The following is a 24,633-nucleotide window of genomic DNA, read 5'->3' as shown; positions in this document are numbered from 1 at the left end:
AAAAAAAAAAAAAAAAGATAAATAAAAAATAAAATAAAAAGGCATATCAGACCCAGGTAGACTGGCCTGAAGAAGGAAGGAAGGACCAGGACGAGATCAAGTCCTTGACTCTTCGTCCATTTGCTGCCTCTGAAGTCAGGGCGCCACTATGCCTGCATCACATGTCCTCAGCCTTCCCTGCTATGGAAGAGCTGTGTAAAGGACAGGTTTGTTCCTGCAGCCCACTGTCCTCGCAATAAGACGTGGGTTTGTGCTGTGCAGTGTGTATGATGGGGTGCGGAGTGGCCCGTTGCTACAGCCCACATGAAAGATCAAGAGGACACCCTTGTGCTGTTTCTTTCTAACCACCTTTACATGGGGTTCCAAGAGTCAAACTCGGGTCCCCAGGCTTATACAGCAAGCACCTTTGCCCGTTGAGCCATCTTGTCAGCTCCACTCCTCAGATTAAAAGGCATCCCTGGACACAACGTACAGGTCTTGTGTGAGCTGCTCATTCCCACCCCACTTCCTGGAATTCCAACCAACTTGTGACCTCTCTTCCTCCAACAATAGCTTCTTTCTTGTCTCTGGTGTTGGATCCAGAATGGTCCTTTGCTTAGGATCCGCCCTTCCTCCCCATCCCCAGCAAATTCATACAGCATGTTTCTGTGTCACCTTTCCCAGAACCCTGTGTACCTCTTCCTGCTGCCCCTTATTATCCTGCACATCCCATGCCCTGGGTTGCAGTTGGCTGTTTAATTGTCCATCTCTTGTGGTGCTGGGGACATGCTTGTTTGGCCCAGCATCAAACCGATGCCTGCCAGAGCCTTATTCCTAGAAGGTACTCACTGCATGTTTGATGGATGCACGTACTAACGAATGAACAAATAAATACAAACACATCCTATCGCTTGGGGACAGAGACAGTTGACAGAATGCCTGGTATCCTGTTCATGGGGGTGAACGAGCTAACAGACAGCTCTGTGCAAGGAGGCTTCTGTGATGTGGAGAAAGAGGAAGAAGGGAGAAACATCAAGGGCATCAAGGTGATATTGGAGTCCCCGTTGACAAGGCACCAGCTCTTCCTTGGCAGCGGGAAGCCTTGGGTGCCTCCTAAGTGAAGCTCCCTCTGCAGCCGTGCCCACGAGCCAGTGTGCTCCTCTCGTCCTAATGGATGAATCGGGTGAAATGAGGCAGGTAGCCACCCTGAAGCTGGATTTGGGGGCCTCCCCCAGTAAGAGTCAGGATACAAGGCATACCTCCACTGAGTCATGAACTAGCCACGAAGTGGTTAAAATTAATTGTCTTGCTGCTGTTCTCTCTTATAGGTGCTTTCTGGGTTGGTCAGACCTGTAAATGTTTTGTATGGGAAATGAAGAATAGGTGGGCAGGTGCTCGTGCATGTATGTACACATATGTGGAGGCCAGAGGTCAATATCAGGTGCCTGTAGTCACTTGTCCACATTGTTTTGGGGACAGGGTCTCTTTTGAACCTGGCACTTACTGATTTGGCTAGACAGACCAGTCAGCATGACTCCGGGGTTTTCCTGTCTCCAAGCACTGAGATTACAGGGACGTGGAGCTATGCCCAGTTTTTGCACATGAGCGGTGGGAATCAAACTCAGGTCCTTGTGTTTGCGTGGTAAATACTTTACCAATCGAGCTAGCTTCGCGGGCCTCTGCAGCTATGAATATTAATGACCAGCAGAGAGGTGCAGGCATTGTCATCTCCTCCGGATGGCAGTGACCTTCCGGTTTCCAGGTGTCTATTCTCCGTTGAAGAGTCTCCCCAGTGCTGGATCTAGGTGGGGATGCCTGGCTGAACTGGTCCATTACCCAAGAAGTCCAGCACAAAATCATGGTCCCCTAAACAACAGAGGCTTCAGGAGCACACAGCCCTGACCTGGAGCACATGGTCTCCTTAGCACACAGAGCAGGAGACCCTGTATTTGACAGCTGTATTTGGGGCAGGGCCATCCCAGCCCCCACCACACTTTCGTCATAAGGAGTCGTCGTGGTGCCTCTGGGATTTCCAGGCACACCGGTGTCAAGTCATGCCTTCCTTTCCGTTTGCACCTTAGATAAATCATTGTATGACTTAGGACAAAAGTCAACTGGGGCCTGTCGGCCTTCTGTCCTGATGCTTGCTGGGAGAGGCCCCCACAGCCACTCACCCCGTTTCCCCCTACTCATCCCTCAGGGATAAGAAGAGCAAATGGACTGGGGAGTTTTAAAGATGCTGGGTTTCAGTAGCTTCTCTTCGAGCCTAACCAATGACATCATGCATTTCTGCATTAGCCAGCACACATGTGCATGTATACACACACACACACACACACACACACACACAAACATAGGTCCTGCCCCGGTTCCCTATATTCATCTCACACTGGGTAATCAAGACATTCAAATTCAATCCATGGCTCAGCCAGTCCTGGCACCATCACCCCATGTTCCCTCCTGCCTACCCTAAGTTGAACCCCCTCCTACCTTTTGTGCCGTACAGATTGTTGAAATTCTTCTGATTGGTCTCCTTGGAGAGGCGGCTGGGCGATGACGGCTGGTAAGATGTCCGGCCCCCTGTGGGGCAGAAACATCATTTCAGAAAGGTGGGCTTGACTCAACTCGAGGCCTGTGGCCTCTGACTTGGGGGGAATCCTAGACAGGACCCTGTACATCTCCCTGAGAGCCCACTAGACCCTCCCACTGGGCTTTCACCACCCAAATGAGAACCCTTTGGGGAGCAGAGGGGACACTATTGGCTGATGTTCCCAGAGCACTAGAATTCTGGATGGCTCTGAGTATGCTAAGATGCTTGGTCATTCTACTTGGGAGCCTTGAGAGCAGGCGGCTGACAAGCCCGCTCCTGAGCCAGGGCCTGTCTGAACTGTTCTGCAGAGCCTGGGATCTGGGGGAATAGGAGAAAGGGGAGGCCATCACAGTGGTGGGGGCAGGGGGAGCAGAGGCTTTGGGTCCTCACCCCACAGACTTAGCCTCCTGCAGAAGACTAATGAGCCTGCTGGGAACTTGTCCCACGTATCAGCACAGCCTGTGACTGCTCACCGCCCTCCTGCCTTGTGTTCCCACACAGCCCTGTGTCACTAGCCCTCTTGTCCAGACACCACACACCCCACCCATTGCTGGCTCGCCCAACCCAGCACCTGCCTGCCCTTCCCCTTTCCCTCACAGTCCTGCCCGACACCCCCCCCACACACACACACACTTGTACTGTCCAGAGAGCCCCTCCTTCCCAAGCCTGGGGAACTTACTTCTCCAAGGGAGGGAGTCATTGTCACTGCCTAATCCCACTGACTCTAAACCTCCAGGCTTGGCCTGGTAGCCTTTAGTAGCCTTGTTTCCCTGATCCTCTCGATGTCTCTGCAGCCCCTCCCAGGCCTCTCCTCTGCCCTGAGCCTGGGAGCTGCAGGTGTCCTGCCCATCCTGTCCCTGCAGGGCAAGGACACCAGAGGAACCTGTTTCTTCTACCTACAGATGTCACAGCTGACTCATGGGGACCAAGCCAGAGGGGACAATGACCAGCCTCAGACTGACTCAGCCCTGGCACTCTCGGGGAGCCCTTGTGGCAGGTAGCACTTCCCACACCTGGTGGCCAACAGCGGGGCCACTCTCTCCCTGGTTCTCCCTTATGCAGGGAGAATTAAGCGGGAACAGTGGGGTTTGGACCACCCCATCTGGCTAGTTCTGGACCAGGGGGAGAGCCAGAGAGACCAGGCTAGGCAGACACGGGCTTTAAAACAGAGAGCTGCTGGGGACAGAGCCAGCATAGTTTGTCCTTTCATGAAACTGGCTAAGAGCAGAGCTCTGGGCAGAGAGGGGACAGGACTGATGTCAGAGACTGGGTCTGAAATGTCAGAGGTGAAATCTCAGTACCCCTCTGCTGCCTAGAACCTCCTAAAAGTCTGAGTGTTGTTTTGAAAGGCAGGGTACAGAGCTTCCTATCTGATGAGCTCACTTCTCCCAGTCCCTGGGCCTGCCCACTGCAGCGGTGATGTGTCAGTAACTGCTCAGGACCTCGGGCTCCTCCCTCCAGCTAAGTACCTTCTCAGACCTTCTCCTCCCGCCCCACCCTCCACTCTCCAGCACCCTCACTCCTCTCCAGGCCCCTTAGCTCTCACATGCACCTGTGACCTGGTACCCCCACCCTTATGTACCAAGAACTGTGGTGGTTCATCACTAACGTCTAAGAATGTTCAGACTATTCTAAGCCAGGGACAGGCAGGTCCTGGCCTAGAGCCCCCAGGCTGTCCCCCTGTAGAGTAGGCTAAGGAGGCAGGTGACTTGAGGGAAACACACAGAAGGGCAGACTGGCTTTGAAGGTGGCAGCCCTACCCAGGGCTCACTTCTTGTAGCAGCTTTGGCAGAAGCGCCGCCACCTAGCTCTGGACTGCCGGAGGAGAGTCTGTGAGATACTCTGAAGGACAGAGGCCACAGGAAGGGCAGGAGTGGCAGGCTGCAGGGGGAACCAATGCATCTAAGGAGCCAAGTGCTGGATAACCTGTCACCAAACCAGGACACGTGTCACCTCAGAGTGAAAGGAGGCCCTGGAAGCCACCATGCAGGGACAGGAAGCAGGGGCCAGACACACTGAGTTATGGTCACTCTACCCAGGAAGAACCTATCTGAGAGTGACTTTGGGCCTCGGCCATTGATAGCGTACTCTCCCTCACCCTTGGGTGTGAGGTACATGGAATATCTCTTCATGGTGTCGGGCGTGCTCCACTCATTCCCGAAGCTGCTCGTGTAGCTGTTCATGTAACGATGGTCACCACCTGCAAGAGAGGTAGGTCAGCAGAGGAACAGGTGGCTCACAGGGAGAGGCAAACTATCACAGCCTCAGCACAGCCTCGGAGAATGTGGTGACATGGTCCACATTGCCCCTGCTCCTCCAGTGAGCCACTTCCCAGGCACACTGTCTCCTCCTTGCAAGGGCAACTGTGTGCATGACAAGGACATACCCATTTGGAGCACCAATTTCTTATTTGATCTGTACATCAGCTCTTGGGCATATGAACATCTCTATGTGACAGAAGGGGAAATCAAGGCTCGGGAGGTGAGGGCAGTGAGATGCCCCTGCTAACAGGACAGTCAAGGAGGAGTTGGGATTTGATTCCTGGCCCTACTTCATACCTCAGCCCCAGCCACTGCTAGCAGCATCGGGTGGTTGACTGAGGTCCTGTCTTGGCCTCTGTGGTCCAGAGATGTGGCCAGCTGTGTAGGGTGAGCTGCACACAGCTGCAGGCCAGCAAGCCCCAACTAACCTATCTCTCAGTGGCCAACTCTGCCTCTGACCCTGCAGAGGCTGTGTCCACCATCTCCTGTCCCTTACTGCTTCCTGACTTCTAGTGCCTCCATCTTTCTTGCTCTCTCTCGGGTAAGGAGTGAATGGCTTAGATCTATCCTTCATCCTCATCTCCATCACCAACAGGATCCTGGCACACAGTAGACTAAAGACGTTTGTCCAGCCCTGGTCCCACTTAAAAAAAAAATCTCTGGACGTGACCTGGTGCCTCTGTGTCTTGGGCCTGTGGGGCTGGAGATGCAACCCTGGTCTGGGAGGCAAGCCATCGTTAGGGAGTAGTTGGTGGTCACTCCAAGGCCTGGCTCATCAGCTACCCATCCTCCATCTCCTACAACAGATAGCATCTAACCACTAGGCAACAGCGACAGAAACAAAGGCAAAGAAGGCTTCCCCTGGGCTTGCGGCACAAGTGCGGGGCAGCTGAATCAGCACACCCAGCCTTGCTCCTGGCTGCCATCTCACTACACACCTTACATAGGACGCCGGGCCACACCCGCACAGAGACTGTGGCAGGAACCATCATGACCTAGAAACGGGGCAATGAACAACCACCAGGAAGCTGGGGTGATTCCTACAAGGTTCACAGTCTCCCCACCCCAGTTAGGACCATCCTCTCGCATCTACCCAAACCATGCCCAAGGACTCCCCTGCGAGGTTTGTACCGCAGAGATGAAGATGCTCCTTCGTCAAGCCACTGCCGCTGCTCTTAGCGGCAGTGGCTTTGCTTAAGAAGAGAAAGCCTAGAAATGGCTCAGTGGTTTAAGAGCATTGCCTGCTCTTCCAAAGGTCCTGAGTTCAATTCCCAGCAACCACATGGTGGCTCACAACCATCTGTAATGAGGTCTGGTGCCCTCTTCTAACCTACAGATATACACACAGACAGAATATTGTATACATAATAAATAAATAAATAAATAAATAAATAAATATTTATTTATTTATTAAAAAAAAAAAAAAGAAGAAGAGAAAGCCTAGCAGCCGTACGAGCAGAGTGTGAAGCCCAAAAGTAAGCTCTCCCGGTCAGCTGGGGGCCCTTTGAAAGGCTGCTTCCCTGAGTACCTGGACATCTGCAAGGGCTAATCCCCACAAGGGAGCAGGGAAAGGCCAAGGAAGGAAGGAACTCAGCATAACACCCACATCCTGGGAGCCCTCAATCACCTCAGCTGTCGCCGTCCCCATTAGGATCACGGCGATCGTCATTAGGAAAAGGCTGTCAGGATCTGAGTGCCAATTTAAGTCAAATGATTGTCTCGCTAAAATGGCTTTATCTGTCCTTAGGTATGATTGAACGTCCCCCGTATTTCACAGGGACACGGAATGGTATCATACACGGGTGGTCCCCTCCACTCTCCTAGGCCCTTCTCCTCGGGGAAGAGTGATGTGATCCACCTGGAGACCAGACAGAATCATTTCCGTTGGGTGTTGATGGCTATGAGGCCTTAATCAGGCTGTTTTTGAAGACCTTGCCCTGGGTCTGAGCCATTGGGGAGTAGCCTCGGAGAAAGTACCCGGGCTTCGGGCCCTAAAGGGATTGGGATTGGGTAGAATGGGGCTTAACAGAGCAGTTCCTCAGGTTAGCAGGCTTTCTGGGAGATAATTCAGTTGACCTCTGCAGAGAGAGCATGACTCAGAGAAAGAGCTGATTTCAGGGCAGGTGAGTCAGAGAGACACGCCAATGCCCCATCATCTCCAACCCCAACCAGGCCAGTTTCAGCCTGTGGGCTCAACACGACTCAGAACAACCATGGTGACGGGCCTCTCTCCAAGTCCAGATGTAACTCTAGGTTCCTTCTGAAGCCTGCAAGTGGCCCGTTCAAGCAGCAACAGGGATGCAACTGCTGGATTAGACCTGGCAGTCGGATGGAGATCTGAATGAAACCACTCCTCGACACTAATGAATGGCCCACAGAGGAGGCACCTACCCGGCAGTTCCCAGAATCTCCCTGCCCTAGGTCCCTTGTAATAACTGCCAGTCCAACGGGAATGCTAGAATCCCTGAAGCCTAGTCGAAACATGCTCCCATGGATGAGGGAATGGAGACCTGAGGAGTCAACCACTCAGGTTCCTGCCGACATCAGACAGCAGGAATTTACTGAGAAACACCCCCAGCCTCAACCCCGTGGACAAGGGAGTACCTACCATTCTCCATGTGGTTCCTCTCAATGAAGTTGCGGCTCAGGTCAGCCTTGCACATCTTCTCAACATGGCGCATGCACACATTGAGCAGGTCATCCTTGAAGTTGCCAAGTGACTGTCCCAGGCCCTCTCCTTCCAGCAGGACATGGTAGGTGGGCAGAGGTGGGGGGAGGGAGTAATTGCTCATCAATGCACCAAATTCCTACCAAGAAAGAAAAGCAGCCATTAACTTTGCCATTCTTTGGGAGCTATGTGGCCCTTGGTCTGCATGGGAGCTCTCTGGTTAGCTGGGGACTCTGTGCTGACAGCCAGAGTTTCTAGGATGGGCAGGATAGCTAGCCTTGCTTTTCTTCGCTGGACATATGAGTCAGCTAAAGTCAGTCTTGATTGAACTAGCATTCAGATGAATGACTCCACAGCTCCCACCACTGATGTGTACACGCAGAAGTTGTGGTCTTTGGGGGAAAGGGTACGTGAGAATACTAGAACAGAGTGGGTATTTCCATCTTCAGAGCCTCACTTCCTCCTGCCTCCACACCTCCCTTTTCCCATCTCTAGCACACCCCTCCTCCTTCTCCAGTCCTAAGCAGCCTGCAAGACCCTATTCAAACTCCACCTCCCCCACAAAGTTGTCCTCAGATTGCTCTAGCCTGCCGGCCCTTCTCTGAATTTCCATAGGCACTTATCTCCTGAGCCACATGCTTTATCATTTAATTACACACTTTTCCATATTGTTCTCTAATTGTACATGTCTTATCTTCCCAGCTGGATTGCAGCTGCTTGGGGGCAGAAACTGTGCCTGAGACTTCTCTATTTGCCTCGGCACCTGATAGAGTCCTGCACGCCCAGGAGTAGCAAAACATTCTAGCAGACAGAAAGATGGATGCATGAATACACAAGCAGACTAGATCAAAGATAACAAATACGCAACACTCTTATGCCACTCCTCCCTTACCCAAAGCAGGCATTACTAATTAATCACAGAACCCTTTCTTATCAAGCCTAGAGCACTACTGGTATGTAGCAATTGAACTTGGTACAAGGTGACATTTGTGTGCCATCCTTAGAGTAGTAGAGAGTAGACTGGAAAGGAAATTAAATAGATGGAGGGATTAGTAGTGAGTGGGTGGGTAAATGGTGGGTTGATGGGTATGGAGTAAATGAGTGTTGCTAATGAACGGATGGATGGTGGGTGGGTAGGTGGGCAATGAGTAGATGGGTGGGTGGATTAGTAGTGATTGAAGGGGTGATGTATGTATGTTTGTATGGGTGGATGGATGGATGGATTGATACTAGGTGGATGAATAGTGAGCTTATGGGTATTGGATGTGTGGGTGGAGGGATGAACGACTGACTGGATAGTGAGCATATAGGTAATGGGTGGGTGGATTGATAGGTGAATGGTGAGTAGATGAGAAGCGAGTGGATGGGTAGTGAATGGGCAGATACATGGATGGGTTGATAGTGAGTGGATGGGTAGCAGACAGGTAGTGAATGGGTAAGCAGGGGACAGATGTGTGGATAAATGGGTAAGGCAGGCATGGATGGATAGGGAATGAGAGCCTGCGAGATGGATGATTTGAGTGAGGGACTGAGGATCTGAATGGTGGCACCCGTACCTGCAGAAACAGCACCGAGTCACTGATGCTATGCAGCTGCTCTCGGGTCTGCTTGTCCTCATGCAGCACCTTGGCCCTCTCATCCAGGGCATCTACGATCACTTTCACTTGGTCCACAGCATCCTGTTCCCGCTGCTCCAGCGCAGCTCTTACTTCTTCCTTTTGCTTCTCCAGGTCCCTCACCAGGTCCCTGAAGCTCTGCTCCAAGATGGCCTTCTCATTGGTGGTAAAGCTCTAGGTCCAGAATGGAGGGGGATGAAGAAGAGTTGCATTAAGGGAAAAACCCTAGCTTTCCAACAGACTCAAAGAACCCCCAGGGCCCTAACTTTGCAAGCCTCCTTGACCACAAATCTCTTTCAAAGGCATCACTGAGAGAGGCCAGTTGATAACCACGCCAGTATGCGGGTTGTTGATCTGAGTTGTTTGAGACTGGATTCCAAGTAAAACAGGCAAGCCCCAGACTTACTATGTAGTCCAGGCTTAGAATTTCTGGTCCCTCTACCCACTGAGTGCTGGGATTACAGGTGTGTGTCACCACACCTGTCTGCATGTGTTTCTTGTTGTCTAATCTTCCTTATCTACTGTGGCTTTTTCCCCTGGGTGGGTCAGCATGAGCCGCTATTCCATACTCAAATGACTCTCCAGAGGCTCAGACAATCTCCTTCAAGTCGGGGTATGCTTGCTTCAGTTGAGTTGAGTTGCTTCAACTCTAGCCAACCTTATTTGGGGAGTAAATCAGTTGGCTGTTCCTGAGGCCAGACTCCACAGTCAATAACTTTATACTCATTTGCCATTAACCAAACCACAGCAGACATACTGCTTACCATGCTGTCCCAAGTAGAAAAGAAATGGGGTGTACTTAGTAGTTTAGGTAGTCTGGTGAGCAAATCAGACATCAGAGGACATTGGAAAGCTCACTGAAGAACGGGTCTAGGATCTTTGCAAAATCCTACCAAAATGCCTGACCTAGGTAGGCTGAGAAAGGAAGTGTGTGGGAATGGCAAAGTGGCTGGGAGGATCCCAAACAAGAAAGTATGGGTATCACTGTGGGCCAAAGCCTGGAGCAGCACTGAGGTCTGCCTTCTCCCAAGCAATAGAGGCAAGTGAGGGCGCCATAGCAAGGGAGCCTGAGGCCACTCACCTTGATCCGGTCCTTCTCCTTCTGCCACTTCTCAGCCTCATCTTCAATCTCAATGATTTTCAGCTGCAGCTGCTCCTTCTGCAGTGACAGCTCGGTCTGTGGGGAAATGTGGAGGTTGAAGCTGTCGTGAGCAGGGAGAGAGAGGAACAGAACCAGAGACCCAGGCTGGTGACTCATCAAACGAGCAAACTCAGGTAGATGCGACACTCATCCATGCAACCTTTCACTCAGCAATTGTTATCAGCACCCCAGGACTGCTGGGCTCTGAGCTAGAGGCTGAGGATCCAGCCACACATCAAGTGCCGTACCTCCGTACTCTCAGACCACTAGAGCTAAACAGCTTGGCCATGTCTTTACAGGGGTTAAGCCTCCCAGATCCTTCCCACCTAATGTTCCTTCCAGTGGGCCTGGGGCCATTGGTGAAAGAGAGGATCTGGACTCAACCCAATTCCGCACAGCCCTGCCCAGGGAGTGGCTTGAAGCAGTAACCCCATGCAACGTTTCTGTGGCATGACGCAGGCCTTGTTTTGCAAGCAAGAGCTGAGGTTGCCGCCGGCACAGACTCAGTCCAGGCAGGCACAGCTGTAAACCTGTTTATAAGAAAGGGAACGTATCTGCAGTGTAGGCAAGATGCGGACTCTTCCCCAGGCTCTCTGAAGGAAAGAATACAGAGTGAGGCTAGGAGGGAAGGGGAGGACCTGAGACCCATGTTCAGAGGCACTCTGACTGTTGGATCCAGGGACAGCAGGGAAGAGGCTCTATCAGGAGGCCACTGAGACATCAGCCTTCCATCTATGCTTGGCTTCCATATGGGGGAAGGCCCCTCTCTGAAAACCAGCTGTAACTGAGGCAGCCTGGAGGGCATGATGCTAAAGCCAAATCTATTCAATGAGTTAAGAATGTCTCTTTTTCTTTTCTGCTGGGCCCCACTGGAGTTCCCAAAGCCCTGTCTAAAGCTTGGAAGATAAGGGGGTGATCATTCAAGGAGGTCTTGCATGACTCAGAGCTCCCCACAACCGCTGCCATTTAAAAACAAACTCTCTCTCCTTTTCCTAGCCTTCTCCCTGAGGAACCCACAAGAACAGCTGAGGCATAAAAATTACAAACCATTAGGATGATGAGCTCTCCTGGCAAGGAGCTGTGAGCATCACCAGTGACCTTTGAGCATCTCACAAAACTAAGGGGTGTCTGTGGGGTGTCTGCAGCAAAAGTTGAGGGGATGCCCTGGGATGCTTGCTGCAAACCCCAAAGCAGGCATCTACTGATGGGCTCCCACTGGCCTTTGAGAAATGGTGCCCAGAGGTAGAAAAGACAGGGACACGGGAGTCACAAAGACTCCCAGTTAGGAAGTCCTGATGCCATGGCCTGTCCACCGCTGCCATGCTCCCAGGCTCTCCCGGCAAGAAGAGTCTTGGATGTTCTCAGTAAGCATCTACTCCTCCTCCACAATCTGACAGCCCCACAGCATAAAAAATGTCATCACCAGAGAGGAAGACCAGCTCGTAGGAAGGGATGAGGGTTGGGACTTGGCCTTGGGGTCTCTGGAACAAGGCTTGGGACAAGACACAGTAGTGGGAAGGAGGAGAACAATGAGAATAAGCCCCCACCCTCCAACTCTGTTCTTTGAGTGTGAAGGGTCGGGGAGGCCAGGAAACAAAGGCCAGCCAGGCTAACGATCTGAGGACCCTAATGCAGGTCCTAATGTGGATCTGCATCCCAAGGAATAGAAAAAGGAAGATAATGGGTCTGTCTCAGCAACTTTCCCATCCCTAAAGGATTCCTGGGGGAGACCAGGGTCAAAGTACAGAAGAAGGCCTCCCATCTTCTGCAGCTGAGCCTTTGAATTGGCTCACCCAGAGCTCATGGATAGGAATCCAAGATGGAGACCCCTAACCATCACCCACAGGCAGGCTGTAGGGTTTGACAAGATCCTTAACTTCTCTAGGCCTCAGTAGCTCCTCTGTGCTGTGGAGGTTACCTAAGCTCCCACACCCACAACAGAGGGTGTAAGAGAGATGGGAATCTGTAAGCAAAGCTCCCAGAAAGCACCTGGCACAGAGTAGGCGCTGACTGAATAATGTCCCCATGGCCACGTCTATATGGCACCTCCCAGGTGGGGCAAAGCAGTAGGCATAACAAGTAGGGCAGTGACAGCCATGTCCAGGCGGCTGCACTGTGTTGGATAGTGAGTCTGGTGCATGGGGTCCGATGGGGTCCAGAGGTGGTAGGGACACAGTCAGGATAGGGAGGGCCGGCTGAGGGGTGGACAGGGGCTGAGACATCCGACTTAAGATGTAAGAGATCATGAAAACTCGAAAGCGGGGGACACTGAGGGAAGTGGGAGAAGGTGAAAACCAGAAATAAGAGTTAGGGGTGAGCAGTAGCGCCAAGAGACACCTATCAGGGGCTGTATGGTTAGCCCACAGCTGAGGAAAGGGTCCGTCCTAGGAGAATGGATTGGCCAGCCAAGGGGAAGAGAAGAGGTACTGAGTCCAAGGGACAGAGTCCAATGCGGCTTAAGTCATGAAGGATCTGAGTCAAGGATGAAGAGAGATCAGTTCCTGGGAGTCGACTCTATGAAAGGGAGGGAGGAGGAGGTCAGGGGTCACCTGAGGTCTGGAGAGAAGAGCGGAGGTGTTGGCCAGCCACCTATGTGAAGAGGAGGGGACCAGCCCAGACACGTGCAAGGGCAGTCAGGATCAGAAGCGGAGACAGGTTGTCTGCAGCAGTGGGCGGTGGAATGGGTCAGGATGGACGAGGGACTGGCTCTCCTTTTCTCTAGGACTCAAAGGAAGCTGGACATAGGCTGGGGAGGACCCACACCACAGTCAGCAAGACCAGACCTGCAGGCCACAGAAGGTTCTGGGGCTGGGAGTAGTGCCACAGTAATGGTCTCTTCTCCCCTCCAGGAGTTAGGGTCAGAATTCTAGGAGCGTGCCTCAAATCTTAGTGCTTGTTGATTTTTTTTTTTTCTGTATGGAAAACCATGGCTGCAGGAGGAAAGTCACTGGGGCCACTTAGCATCTCCTACAAGCCAAGGACCCTGTGAAGGTCAGTGGTGCTAATCATCCTTCAAAGTTGCGGTCACCGAGGCCTAGAGAGACCATATAGCTGACCTGAGTGTGCACTGTGAGAAAGATAGGTGTCAAACCAAGATGCCATCACAGGGCCCATTTCTTTCTCCATGGCCCTCAGAGGCACCGCTCGGGCAGCACTCTAGATAGAGACCTTGTCCTTCACCCGCTTCCCCACCTCCTTGAAGCTGATAGAGTTCAGCAATTCTCCCCCTCCTTTTGCCTCCCCCACCCACAAGGGCTCCGGCTTCCTCCCTGCCACTCTCTCTGCTCCCACAGAAGGTAGAGGCAGCCCCAGGTGTTTGACAGGCCTCGGCTCAACAGTGCTCCACCCCTCCCCATCCCTCCCTCCTGGCTTCCTCCCACTCTTCGCTTCTTTCCCTTCACCCTGCCCAGGCCTGTCCCTAAATGCTTCCTTTGTTCCCTTCTCCCACACTGTCTGGGGCCTCTCCTCTCCGATGGTGGGGATGGCCCTTGCGTGGGTCACCCAGCCTTGAAATTCTTGTGGCCTTGAGTGAGTAGAAGTCCCCTGAGAATAGAGGGAGGGGTGGCAAAGCCATGCTGCTTCAGCCTAGATTGGCCATCAAGTGCAGACATAACCAAGAACAAGACAGGGGGGACCGGCAAGGCCCCCGGGAGAGGACTCTGGCCCGCTAAGATCTTCCGTCAGCCTGGACTAACTGCATGGGCCCTGGGCTGTGACATTTGCCAAATGAGCCAGTTAATTGCCAAATTTGTACTCCCAGACACATGGTAATTACTTGGATAAGAATCTGAAATGCTGAATAGATTTCTTATTTCTATGCCCCCACGTCAAACAGCCCTGTATCTGTCCGTCAACGTCACTGAGGTCCCCTTCTCACTCCCTCTGCTTCCTCACAGCCCTCAGGTCGGATGAAAGTGATGACAGGGATGAGACGCTTCATCCTGGCATCTGCAGACCAGCAATGAGCTCTGTAGATGTCACCTCCCGTCTCTTAGCCTCAGTTTCTTTGCAGCGAAATAGGCTACCTTCCCCTGCCCAGCTATATATGAGAATCCATGTGAACCAGAACTTCCTGGAGCAAGGCTGGGGATCATGGAGTGAACCCAGCCTGTAACCTGTTGTTTGGGAGGCTGTTGGATTTGATGATCACTAGAAGACTCTTCCAATCCTGCTGGGAAAAGAGGTTTGAAGTGGTAGAGAGAAATTCCAGCCTCTCTGTTCTTCTGCCCTGGCCTTTGTGTGAATCTCTGCATCCCTGAGCCTGGTGTGGTACCCCCCCCCTTGGGCTGCTGCATTTGCAACTATGCAAATGCCAAGCCCAACCCTGGCCCACGCATGAGCTCCACAGAGAAGGGATCACCACCCACCTGCCTGGTTCTCACTTTCCTCCCCGTTTCCTGTCTCTAAAGCTCTCATTTGATTGAGTCCCCTCAGCTTCCTTAATCATGCCCCTATCTCATACCTTAACCAGACATTCTCCCTGAAAATGCCCAGAGAGATTCTAGGCACCCTGGCTTTTAGTCCGGCTCCTCTTTCTGAATTCTAGTCCCCATCATCAGCCCAAAGAGCTTTCCTCCCTAAACCAGCACAGTAAGAAACCTAAGGACCAGTGGCTGCATTGGCCTAGTAACTGAGCAGCTCAGCCTTGTGCAAAGAACTGAGCAAGAAGATGAGCAATCAAGCCATGGGGCACAGTAGGAGAACTGAGCCAGAAGATGACATCTAAAATGGGGACAAATTGCTGAACATGAGCCCCTTTAGGGCAGCACTCCAGTCTGAGTGTCATCAGCACACGCCTGGCACCCAGAGACCATGTCAAATGTGCCCTAAGACAGGGCCACCTAGAAAGGCAGCTGTAGCAGGGGGGACTTGGAATGAGTGGTGAAGTAAATGGGTAAATAGGATGTTCGTGTCCCTCTTCGTTTCTTCTCCTAACATAACCTGAGAAAATCCAGAGGGATAAGCTAGACCAGTGTGCACCTCTGGGACCACTTGGGACATTGAGCGTAGAGAGGGGAACACTGAGGTCCACTAGAGGAAGGGGTCACCCTATGACACACCACATGACCTTTCCCCAGCACTATCTGTGCTCCAAGTCTGTACACAGACTGAGGTCCAAGGGATGAGTGCCTGTGGCCGTGGGTGTCTTCTTCAGCTTTGAGCAACCACCCCAGACACTGCTCGGTGACCTCACCAGCCCCACTGCAGGCCTGTGGAGCTGGTTCTGCCTGCTTCCTTGCACGAAGCCATGTGGGAGCCGGTGTTCGAGTGTTTCAGGTGCCTTCAGAGGATGCCAGAATTGACACTCTGCTTCACACCAGTCCATCAAACTGCCCCTCCCACCCCCTGTGCTGGGTCAAAGTCCACCAAGTCTCCAAGTCCCATAATAGCTGGCGTTGGACAGACTGCTCCAGCGCTGTCTTCTGGCTGCTCTGTTCCGCTGCTCTCATCTATCCTTGTGTCACAAGAACAAGTGCATGGCACACACACACACATACACACACACACACAAGCTACCCAAGTTCCCACTGTGGCAGGATCCCATTCCCTTCCAAGGTGACCTCAGATACTGCAAGAAGACCTAGGCACATCTTTCTCCAGAATATTAGCCAGGTTCCTTCCTTCCCTTAGGTGTGTCCCCCAATCTGTGAAGTCTGTGAATGCTCCATTAGGCCTGGAATTCTCCTTCTGCAGTTCCATAAACACTTCTGTATACCTGGGAGGGTGTCTCTTCTTGTTTGTCTTTCTGAGCCTCTCCTTCCTTGTCTACCTCACAAGTCTTCGAAGTCGAGGACTCTGAGCCTTACGGCAGCCCCTGACTGAGAACAGCAACCTTGGAGCTCTTGGTGTCTCCAGGCCAGGCTGCCCAGCTCCTCTGCAGTCACTCACATTGGAGCCAAAGCTTACATAGGAAAGAGGCCGGTGTGTTCACCTGGCTCTCAGTGGAAGCAAGACCTGCAATGTTGGCTTCCTGTGTTCACTTTGTCCCCTTCCCATCCCAGAGTCCTCAGAGATGTTTCTAAGGACTCTGGGGTGTCACAGAGAAATGTGCAAACAGTCTAGTTCACCCCTCAGTTTCACACGGAGTGACTGACAGCCTCCTAACAGCCAACCTGAGACTCACAGCTGCATTCCCAGTGCCCGTCATTCTGCTGGGAATTCTAGGCACAGTCCCCAAGGATGGGCTTCCTGCTCCTGCCCTCTGCCTCCCATCATGAAGCTAAGAGCCAGGCTGCCAGGGGATGCTGGGGTCAGGGGAAGCGGAAGACACCTTTGGAAACCAAATGAAGCATCTAAGGGAAGGTGTCTGAGTCAGTTCCCACCTGTGACTCTGGTACCTGCTGCCTAGGGGTAGACACAGAATGGGAGTGACCAGCAGCAAGCGCCTGACCAGAGAGCTGGGTAAGGAGAGACCCTCTACAACTTGGGGTACCAAAGCTAGTGAGAAAGCAAGGCCCCTGCACTGGCCACCAGGAAGGTTTGTCTCTGGGGAGGCCACATGCAGCTGGGTGAGTGAGCTCAACAAGGGACAAGCCCAGGTGGCCCCAGCCCAGCATACCTTCCCCAGGCACATCACATCCGCAAGCCTGCACTTGCCTCCGCTCCTCCCCACGGACGTACCGCCTAATCACACACAGGGAATTCACACAAACACACTTACATAGCCCACACGCAGATACAGGCAGACACCCACATTCGCAGACACCCGCATGCGTATAAAACACACATTTACATCCACCCACCCACACATGTTCTCGCTCCGATGCTGTCCACCCACAGGCACAGACCTGTCTTCTGAAGTCACACAAACAAAGCACACAGGGCCCAACAGAGAGCAAAGTTAGGGAACCAAAGTAGGAGGTGAGAAGGGAGTGGCCTCCAGGTTAGGGCAGAGCAAGGAGCCGGCTGGAGGCAGCAGAAAGGGTATTTCAGGAGCATCTCCTTCACTCTTGACCCATTGCCTGAGGTCCAGTCCTGCTCTGTAAGGAAGAGCTTTCTATCCATGGAGAGAGAGAGAGAGAGAGAGAGAGAGAGAGAGAGAGAGAGAGAGAGAGAGAGAGAGAGGAGCCCAGGAGAGAGTTCAATACAGTTCTACACTCTGACCCGACTTAGAATTATCTCGTGAACTTGGTCCAGCTCTAATCTTTCTGGAGTTTCTATCCACTCACTTATGGGATGCCCCTCTCCCAAGACCTTTGGCGGTTAGAGAGACCTCTGACCCCCAGGCTGGAGGTGCAGCAGGGAGAGAGACTTGTTTTCTAAAAGAGAAGAGCACAGCAGAGGAGACTTAAGTCCCCAGTAAGGGTCAAGGTGGGAGGGGTGGGGGGAGCAGCGAGAGGCCTGGCAAGTCACCTCCTTCTCAGCCTTGGCTTCCTCCACGGTCACAGTGCTGTGGTTCTTATGCTCCTGGAACATGCAGAGGTAGCAGATGCAGGTCTGGTCGGTCTGACAGAAGAGCTCCATAGTCTTGCCGTGCAGGGGGCACTTTCGGGCTTCGAAGTCCCGGATGGGCTCGAGCAGCTGGTGGTCACGGAAGGCGGCACCCTCCAGGTGGGGCTTCAGATGCAGCTCACAGAAGGAAGCCTGGCACACCAGGCAGGACTTGACGGCCTTCTGTTTGTTGCCGATGCAGGAGTCACACAGCACCTCCTCGGAGCCGGACTTAGACCTCAGCAGAAGGCTAGAGTCAGCCCTGGGATAGCTGTTCCTGCGAACTTCCCCTGGCTCCACGATGGTCACCGTGGGTTTGCGGGGCTCAGAGAATATGGACTTTCGCAGCTCCCCCTTCTCAGCAAAGGACACGGGCGGCTTCTTGGAAGCCCCCAGCTGGAGCCCCGCATAAGGAGACCTCCTGCCTTCCGCAGAGTCCATGCTGAAGTAGTTGGAGCCTTTGTCGTCCACCGACTCCACGAACTGGATGATAGGCCTGCGCCACTCATTGCTGGAAAACAAGGCACTCTTCCCCTCCCCTGACTTCAGGGCACTGCCCAGGGTTTTGCCCTCCGTCACCTCCCCACTGTGCCCGTTGGTTGTCTTGGTATCCTTGCTGTCTGCTTTAGTGCCATTCTCCAGGCTGCCGTTGGTACCCGGTGGACTGCGGGCGTCCCTGGCTTCCGGGCTGGCCCCATTGCTCCTGGCGGCGTCGGCACCTTCCATGGCAGGTCACTTGCTGGCCTGTTGCTGCTGGTTGGGGTCTCGTGGTAGGTGACTTCAGCGGGTGTCTCAGGCAGGGAGTGGGGCTGGCAACCAGAGCCCAGGGACACACCTGTGGGGAGGAGAAGGTGGAGCAGGAGGAGGAGCCATAGGAGGAGCAACCTAACACAACGGGCCCACAGAGACTGGCGGGGCACAGTGGCTAATTACCTGGGCCATGCCTGCACATTCACGCCCAGCCTGGGATTTTAAAGAAGTGTTTTTTCTCCCAGTTTTATTACTTCCCACCACTGGCAACCAGTTAGGCTGCTTCCATCTGTTGTACTTCTAGCAGAGAGGTGGAGCCTCTGTTCTCATAGGTGGGCGGACTTTGAGAAGGCCAGTGCCCCTGGGGGCAGAAGGTGAGGTGTCCACTGAGGTCCATGGGACAGAAGGCTCTTAATTGGGTCACACAAGCCAAATCGCCTTGTAATTTGCAGGCTGGAAACCAAAGGAAAGCCTCCACCCTGGGACAGCACATCCTAAGGGAAGCTGTGGGATGAGTCGTTAGAACTTGGACATGACTGATTCTTACCAACTTGCCCTATGTCTTAGGTACTTTACATGTCTGAGTTTATTTAAGCCTTCCTACAATCCACAGTCATGCTGTGTATGTGTGTGTGTCTGTGTCTGTGTCTCTGTGTGTGTGCGCGTGCTCTTCCAACATCTTCCTCAATTGCCCATCACCTCATTCTTTGAGGCAGAGGCTCTCACTGAACCCAAACCTGGCCATTGGATCTGCGTGCTTTCCTTCCTCGCAATAGGACAACAGACACCGACATGACATCCAACTTTTACTTGGTACTAGGGCTTGAATCCGGATCCTCCTGCCTGTAGGCAAACACTTCACCCTCTGAGCCAGCTTCCAGCCCTCAGCCATGCCTTCTGACAGAGAGGAAATGTAGGCACTAAGAGGGACACACTGGCTTCAGGCCATCACAGGGAGTCTGGGGCTTTTGAGATTGTCCAGTCTCCTCTTCTACCCCTGCTTCTTGGAGGCACCTCCATATCTCACTAGAACATAGCTTCTGGGGGTTTTTCTTGTGCCCATGGCCCTGAGAGAGTACACACACTGGCCTTAGGTAGCTCCTCATAGCAGGTCGGAAGCTGCTTGGGGCCCCTGGGCCAGCGATATGGCAATTAAAATAATCTGAGCAGCCAGGTAGTTGGTGGAGGGTCCTCAGAGCCCAAATACTTCACACTTCCCTTTTTCTACAGGAGGTTTGCAGTGTGACTCAGAAAAACCTGCACACCTTCTCCAGACCAGGCCATATGCAATAACCTCCAAAATGAGGCAGTGCAGTGTGGGACTCAGATAACTCTAGAGACGTGAGAACTGCCAACTCTCTTCTTCCCACCCCCCCCATCCCTAGTCAAGCACCAGAGCCTTCAGTTCTTACAAGACACTGGAAACAGCTGCCCCAGAGTACAGGAAAGCCCCCATTCCTCTTAGTGATGTATGGACTGGGTAGACTGTGGGTGTGGCCGGGATACAAGGTTCTGGGGTGTGTTCAGGGGAAGGGTCTCCTTTCCTTCCCCTCTAATGCAGGTTAAACCTTGGGAACCCCACCCCTTGACTCAAGAGGCTGACAGCTAATCCTTTGTTATCATAGCCCTGGGAACAGGGCAGACACACTTGGCTCACAAAGAAGCTGGAGTTAAGAAGAGGTGTGTGTGTGTGTGTGTGTGTGTGTGTGTGTGTGTGTGTGTGTGTCTGTGTCTGTGTCTGTGTTGTGTCTGTGTTGGAGGTGGTAGTACTGGCTTGTTCCTGTCCTGGGGCCTGATGGAAACCCCTCTTACTTGAACTCACTGATGGTTTACCTAAGAAAATTCGTGAGGATTTCTGGGTTGGGGGACCTACTGTCAAAAAGCTAGACCCGAGTCTATGTAAGGGCTCAGGGTTGTAATCTCGGCCATTTGGGAGAGGCAGAAAGATTGCCACAAGTTTGAGTCTAGGCCAGTCTACATATCAAGTTCCAGCCCCCCACACAACAAAACAAAATGAAAATGAAAAGAAAAAGAGAAAAAATGGAGAGGCAAAGAGGAGTAAAAGGGGGGCAGGGAGGAAGGGAATGGGACAGGAGGGAAGGCCAGGCCAGTGTTACTGCACTGCACTCCCGCCTAAGGTCTAGGAGAAGCAGCCGGGGAGAAGAGGCTGAGGCTGTCCTGGGCTACCTCACCCACTGAGAGTCTCCCTCATCCCAAGGGACCAGATGAGGGGGCAGAGTTCCCTACAACTCAAGGGCTTCTTCTGGTCCTTAAAGTTTATACACCTGCCTCCCCGTGATCCAGGAAGTACTCCGAGCCTCAGAAATTAGCGGGTACACAGAAGCCCAAACCAAAGAGAAAAAACAAACAAACAAAAACATGAAAACAGAAACAAAGCAAAAACAAAAAACAAAACAAACAAAAAACCCCTAAACCCACCATTCAAACAAAACAAAACATCTGTGGGTAGGTGGAGGACAAAAGCCATCAAAAGATGAGTAGGGATAGGTGGGTAGGTGGATGGATGGAAGGATAGATGGATTGCTAAACAGATGAATAATTGGGAAAATAATTGGAAAAGGAGGAAAGAGGAGGGTAGGGGAGATGAAGGAAGAAGGGGGGGTTAGGGAGAGAGAGGGAGGGAGGGAGGGAGGGAGGGAGGGAAGGAAGAGCAGATATGGATTATTATAGGTGACTGAATGGCTTGCAAAGGTTTGCCAGTGGGGGCTTAGCACCTGATTGTTCCTGCAGGAGGAAGCCCTGGCCTGTGGAGCTTGCTGCTTCCTCCTACTCTGCTGCCTCTATCTTGAGCTGTCAATCTCCAGCTCATCCCTCAAGGTGCTGACGGCAGCACCTGGTGCTCTCCTGGGCCAGCAGGGGCCTGCTCCAACACATCCCAGGCCTTGCGCTGGTGCGTGGATGATGGGGGTACACAGATGGGCTGGAGGAAGGTGGGTAGATGGCAACTCCTGGCGTCAGCCATTCTCTGTTGTCCTAAGGGAGGGAAGCAGGTTCAAGAGCATCAATGGACGTGGGATGAAGAGATGCCGTTCTCTCTTCCAACTGAGGCCTCCAGCACCTGCTTCTCCTGCAGGAGCCGTCTAGACAGATGTGCCTAAGTTGGTTAGTGTTGATTCATTCCCCACCTGCTCCTGGGCCGTACTGTGCACCTGGCATTTAGCAGGGACCCTTTGCAGGGATTCCTTCAGACAGAAATGAGTTCTTGATCTACACTGGGAGGCGTGTAGTGTCATGGGAGAAGAATAAGTAATCCATTTAAATTTGGGGTGAATGGCTCATAAGAGAAAAAGTACAAGCGGGCTAGGGATGCCCAGAGGAAGGAGAGCCCAGGCTATCCCGAAAATGACCTCTTGCCCACTAGGTCAAGCAGGTTCTGGGTCCTGCTCAAAGTGTGTTCCCTGCCCACCAGGCAGTCTTCAGCAGTTTCCCTAGCAGACATCAGCAGAGATGGACCAAGGAGGAAAAGCTGGAGCTGTAACTCAGTAGGGAGGGTACTTCCCTAGCACACATGACACCCCAGCTTCCATCCTCAGCATCAACTGGGCATGGTGCTGTATACCTGCAATCCCAGCACTCAGGAGGTGGGAGAGGAAGGGTCAGAAGTTCAAGGTCTTTCTCAGCTACTTAGGGAGTTCAAGGCTAGCCTGGGCTATGTGAAGCTCCAGCATTGAGGTGAAGGAGGGGCTCCCAGGCTTCTCACTCTGGTTCTAGGTTTGTACCCACCCGAGGGCTTGCCCACACTCAAGCGCCTATCTTCCTCCTGCAGCCTAGAATAAGTCATTTCTTGGTGGCTTTCGGAGCCAATGTGTCACACACAAACTGCGAAAGTTCCCAAAGGATTAAAGCAAATGAACCTTGGTGTTTCAAAATGTCTTGAAAGAAAGGAAAGGGACCACTGGGGCGGGTGGTAGAAGGGGAGTGTGTGAGGGGGGGTTGCTCCTCAGTTGTGCATAGCCCATCTTATCCCGTCCTCCCTCTGGTCTAGCTCAAAGCCTGGAGTAGAGTAGAAGCCAGGGCTAATCCCCTCGTCATGGGTCCACAGATTCCTCATGGAGCAGGGGCAATTCCTGTCTTCCCCTTGGCTGCCTGAGGACAAAAGCCAGTCCACCCTGTCTGCCAGCCCCCACAGAGCTGCCTACTCCCACGCCCACCTGCAGCTGACCCCGGTCTCCTCCCAGAGTCCTTTCAATTGGAAGCTTGAAGTGGTCTCCCTCCTGCAAGCCTTGATTCAGTGGGTGGAGTAGTCTCCTCCACCCGCTTTTGGTGACTTGACTGCACCTGACTCGGCCACTAATCCTTCCGTCATGAAAGAAGGAAACCCCTTAAAAGAAATTTCTCTTCTCCCTTTCTGGGAATCCAGGATGGGAGGGGAGTGGCCGCTGGGCCCAATCTCTTGCCTCTGGACAAGACTGCCTAGGAAGTCTTTGATATATGCGTCTCTTGAAGGATGATAGAGCCTTAGAAACAGGGGAGGAAAACACTTTGCAGCCTTCCCTGGACGCTCTTTCCGAACTCTGGGGCTACCTTTCTTCAGGCAGTTCTTCTCTGAGTCTAGCTTCAATACACTAGAGGGACAGTGTACTTACTATGCAGGTGGAGTTGGGGAACCCAAGTTCTGGTCCTCCTGACGGTGAGCTAAGTGGCCATCAAGGCTGTGAGAGAAGGGTCTGGGTCAGTCTTAATGCGTCTGTGAGGTCGCTACTTTCTTTTGTCCTGTTTCATCTTCATTTATGTTTTATTTTATTTTATTTTGGTTTTGAGACAAGGTGGTCTCAGTCTGTAGCCCAGGTCATCCAAGAACTCAGGGTCCTCCCACTTTAGCATCCTGAGTGCTGGAATCCCAGGTGTGCGTCACCAGACCCAGAAATCAGCTGACTTTAAATAAAGAATGCCCTAGATGATGTAACATGTCTCCTCTAATGAGTCGAAAGGCCGGAGGTGTTAAAGACAGGAGCTTCCCAAGAAGATGCGGTCCAGCCCACGGCTGCGGTCCGGCCCACGGCTGCGGTCCAGCCCAACGCTAAGGCACAGCTCTTGCCTTATCACCCTGCCTTCCAGGTGTCCACATGCCAGGCCCCACAGCCACTGGGCCACTGGTACGGATGAGGCCCTCCATGAATTCACATTTATGCTGTTGGTTCTGAGTTGGTTTGGGTTCCTGACTCCTCTCCCTGGGTCTGAGCTGTTTTCTGCAGAGACCAAGGCTGTGCTCAGAGCCCACAGCCCATGTGAGAGCAAGGAACTGGGGGCGGGGCTAGGTGATAGGAGTGGGTGGGGAGGGAGTTTGGGTGGAGGAACCTGGGACTTAACATTTTGCCTCATTTAATTTTGTTGTATTTTATTTGTTTTGTTTTATTTTATTGAATCAAAGTCTCTTACCCCGGGTTGATTTTATGATATAACCTATGCTGACCCTGAACTTGTGACAATCCTCCTGTCTTGGTCTCCTGAGTTCTGGGTTGCAGCCTTGTTCCACCAAGCCCGACATGGGATAGACTTTTCAGTGGATAGGTTTTGGCAAATGATTTAACCCTTCTGAGGCAACTTTCTTATCTACAAAATGAGGTTGAGCCTTGCTGCCTAGAAAGGCTGCTGAGGGTTAAGGATAGCGCTGGCTACAGATAGACAAGGGCCTGCATACAGTGGGTTGCTATTTCCTTACAAAGGGACACAGGCAAGGTTCTCCTCTGCTGAAGAAGCCATGGGGAAGGTCTGAGAAGAGCAAGTGACCTGTTCCCTGCCACTGTGGAGTGGCTGGGGAGGGCAAGGCTTGTCACCTCTGCTACTGGCCCTCCTCCGGCGTACGTCCAGGTAGCTTGGAGCCCTAAAGTTCTATGATTATAGGGGTTGTGTTCTGAAATTTAAAGAAGGGCAACAAAAATAATTAGAGACTTGGAAAACAGGACCTGAGAGGAAAGGGTTAAAGGTACTGAGATTGTTTAGCCTGGAGTTGGAGTGGTATAATAATACCCTTCTGAATCAAGGCCGGCCTGCTTCCCTCTCCCCCTCTAGACTAGAGGGACTGAAAGCAGACAGCTAGGTGAGGGCCTGGCGATGGAGAGGTCACACCAGAGGAGTGCCGGCAGGGGCAGACAGTAATGGGTGAGACAGCATTTCCTCCTCAACATCTGGACTCTAAATCCTTGTTTTTGTAGGATTGTGAGAGAGAGAGAGAG

The 24,633-nt window shown here is 52.6% G+C and overlaps 1 protein-coding gene across 2 annotated transcripts in view; it reads right to left on the bottom strand.

Annotated features, from left to right (window-relative positions):
• The window catches only part of Trim29 (tripartite motif containing 29), a 24,688-nt gene extending 6,276 nt beyond the window's left edge, over positions 1-18,412 (bottom strand). The window contains exons 1-7 of one of the 2 annotated variants that reach the window (XM_005347154.3): positions 17,609-18,412; positions 10,196-10,291; positions 9,055-9,288; positions 7,439-7,637; positions 4,668-4,769; positions 3,889-3,891; positions 2,470-2,559 (exon numbers count right to left, since the gene is read on the bottom strand). In XM_005347154.3, coding sequence (XP_005347211.1) covers positions 2,470-2,559; positions 3,889-3,891; positions 4,668-4,769; positions 7,439-7,637; positions 9,055-9,288; positions 10,196-10,291; positions 17,609-18,412 — 1,528 coding nt within the window. The remainder of the gene's footprint in view (positions 1-2,469; positions 2,560-3,888; positions 3,892-4,667; positions 4,770-7,438; positions 7,638-9,054; positions 9,289-10,195; positions 10,292-17,608) is intronic. The other variant, XM_005347155.3, reaches the window with a different exon arrangement.
• Between the last annotated feature and the right edge of the window lie 6,221 nt (positions 18,413-24,633).

Source organism: Microtus ochrogaster, chromosome 5 (assembly GCF_000317375.1).
Source record: "Microtus ochrogaster isolate Prairie Vole_2 chromosome 5, MicOch1.0, whole genome shotgun sequence".
Lineage (NCBI taxonomy): Eukaryota > Metazoa > Chordata > Mammalia > Rodentia > Cricetidae > Microtus > Microtus ochrogaster.
This window is presented reverse-complemented; position numbering and strand designations above follow the sequence as displayed.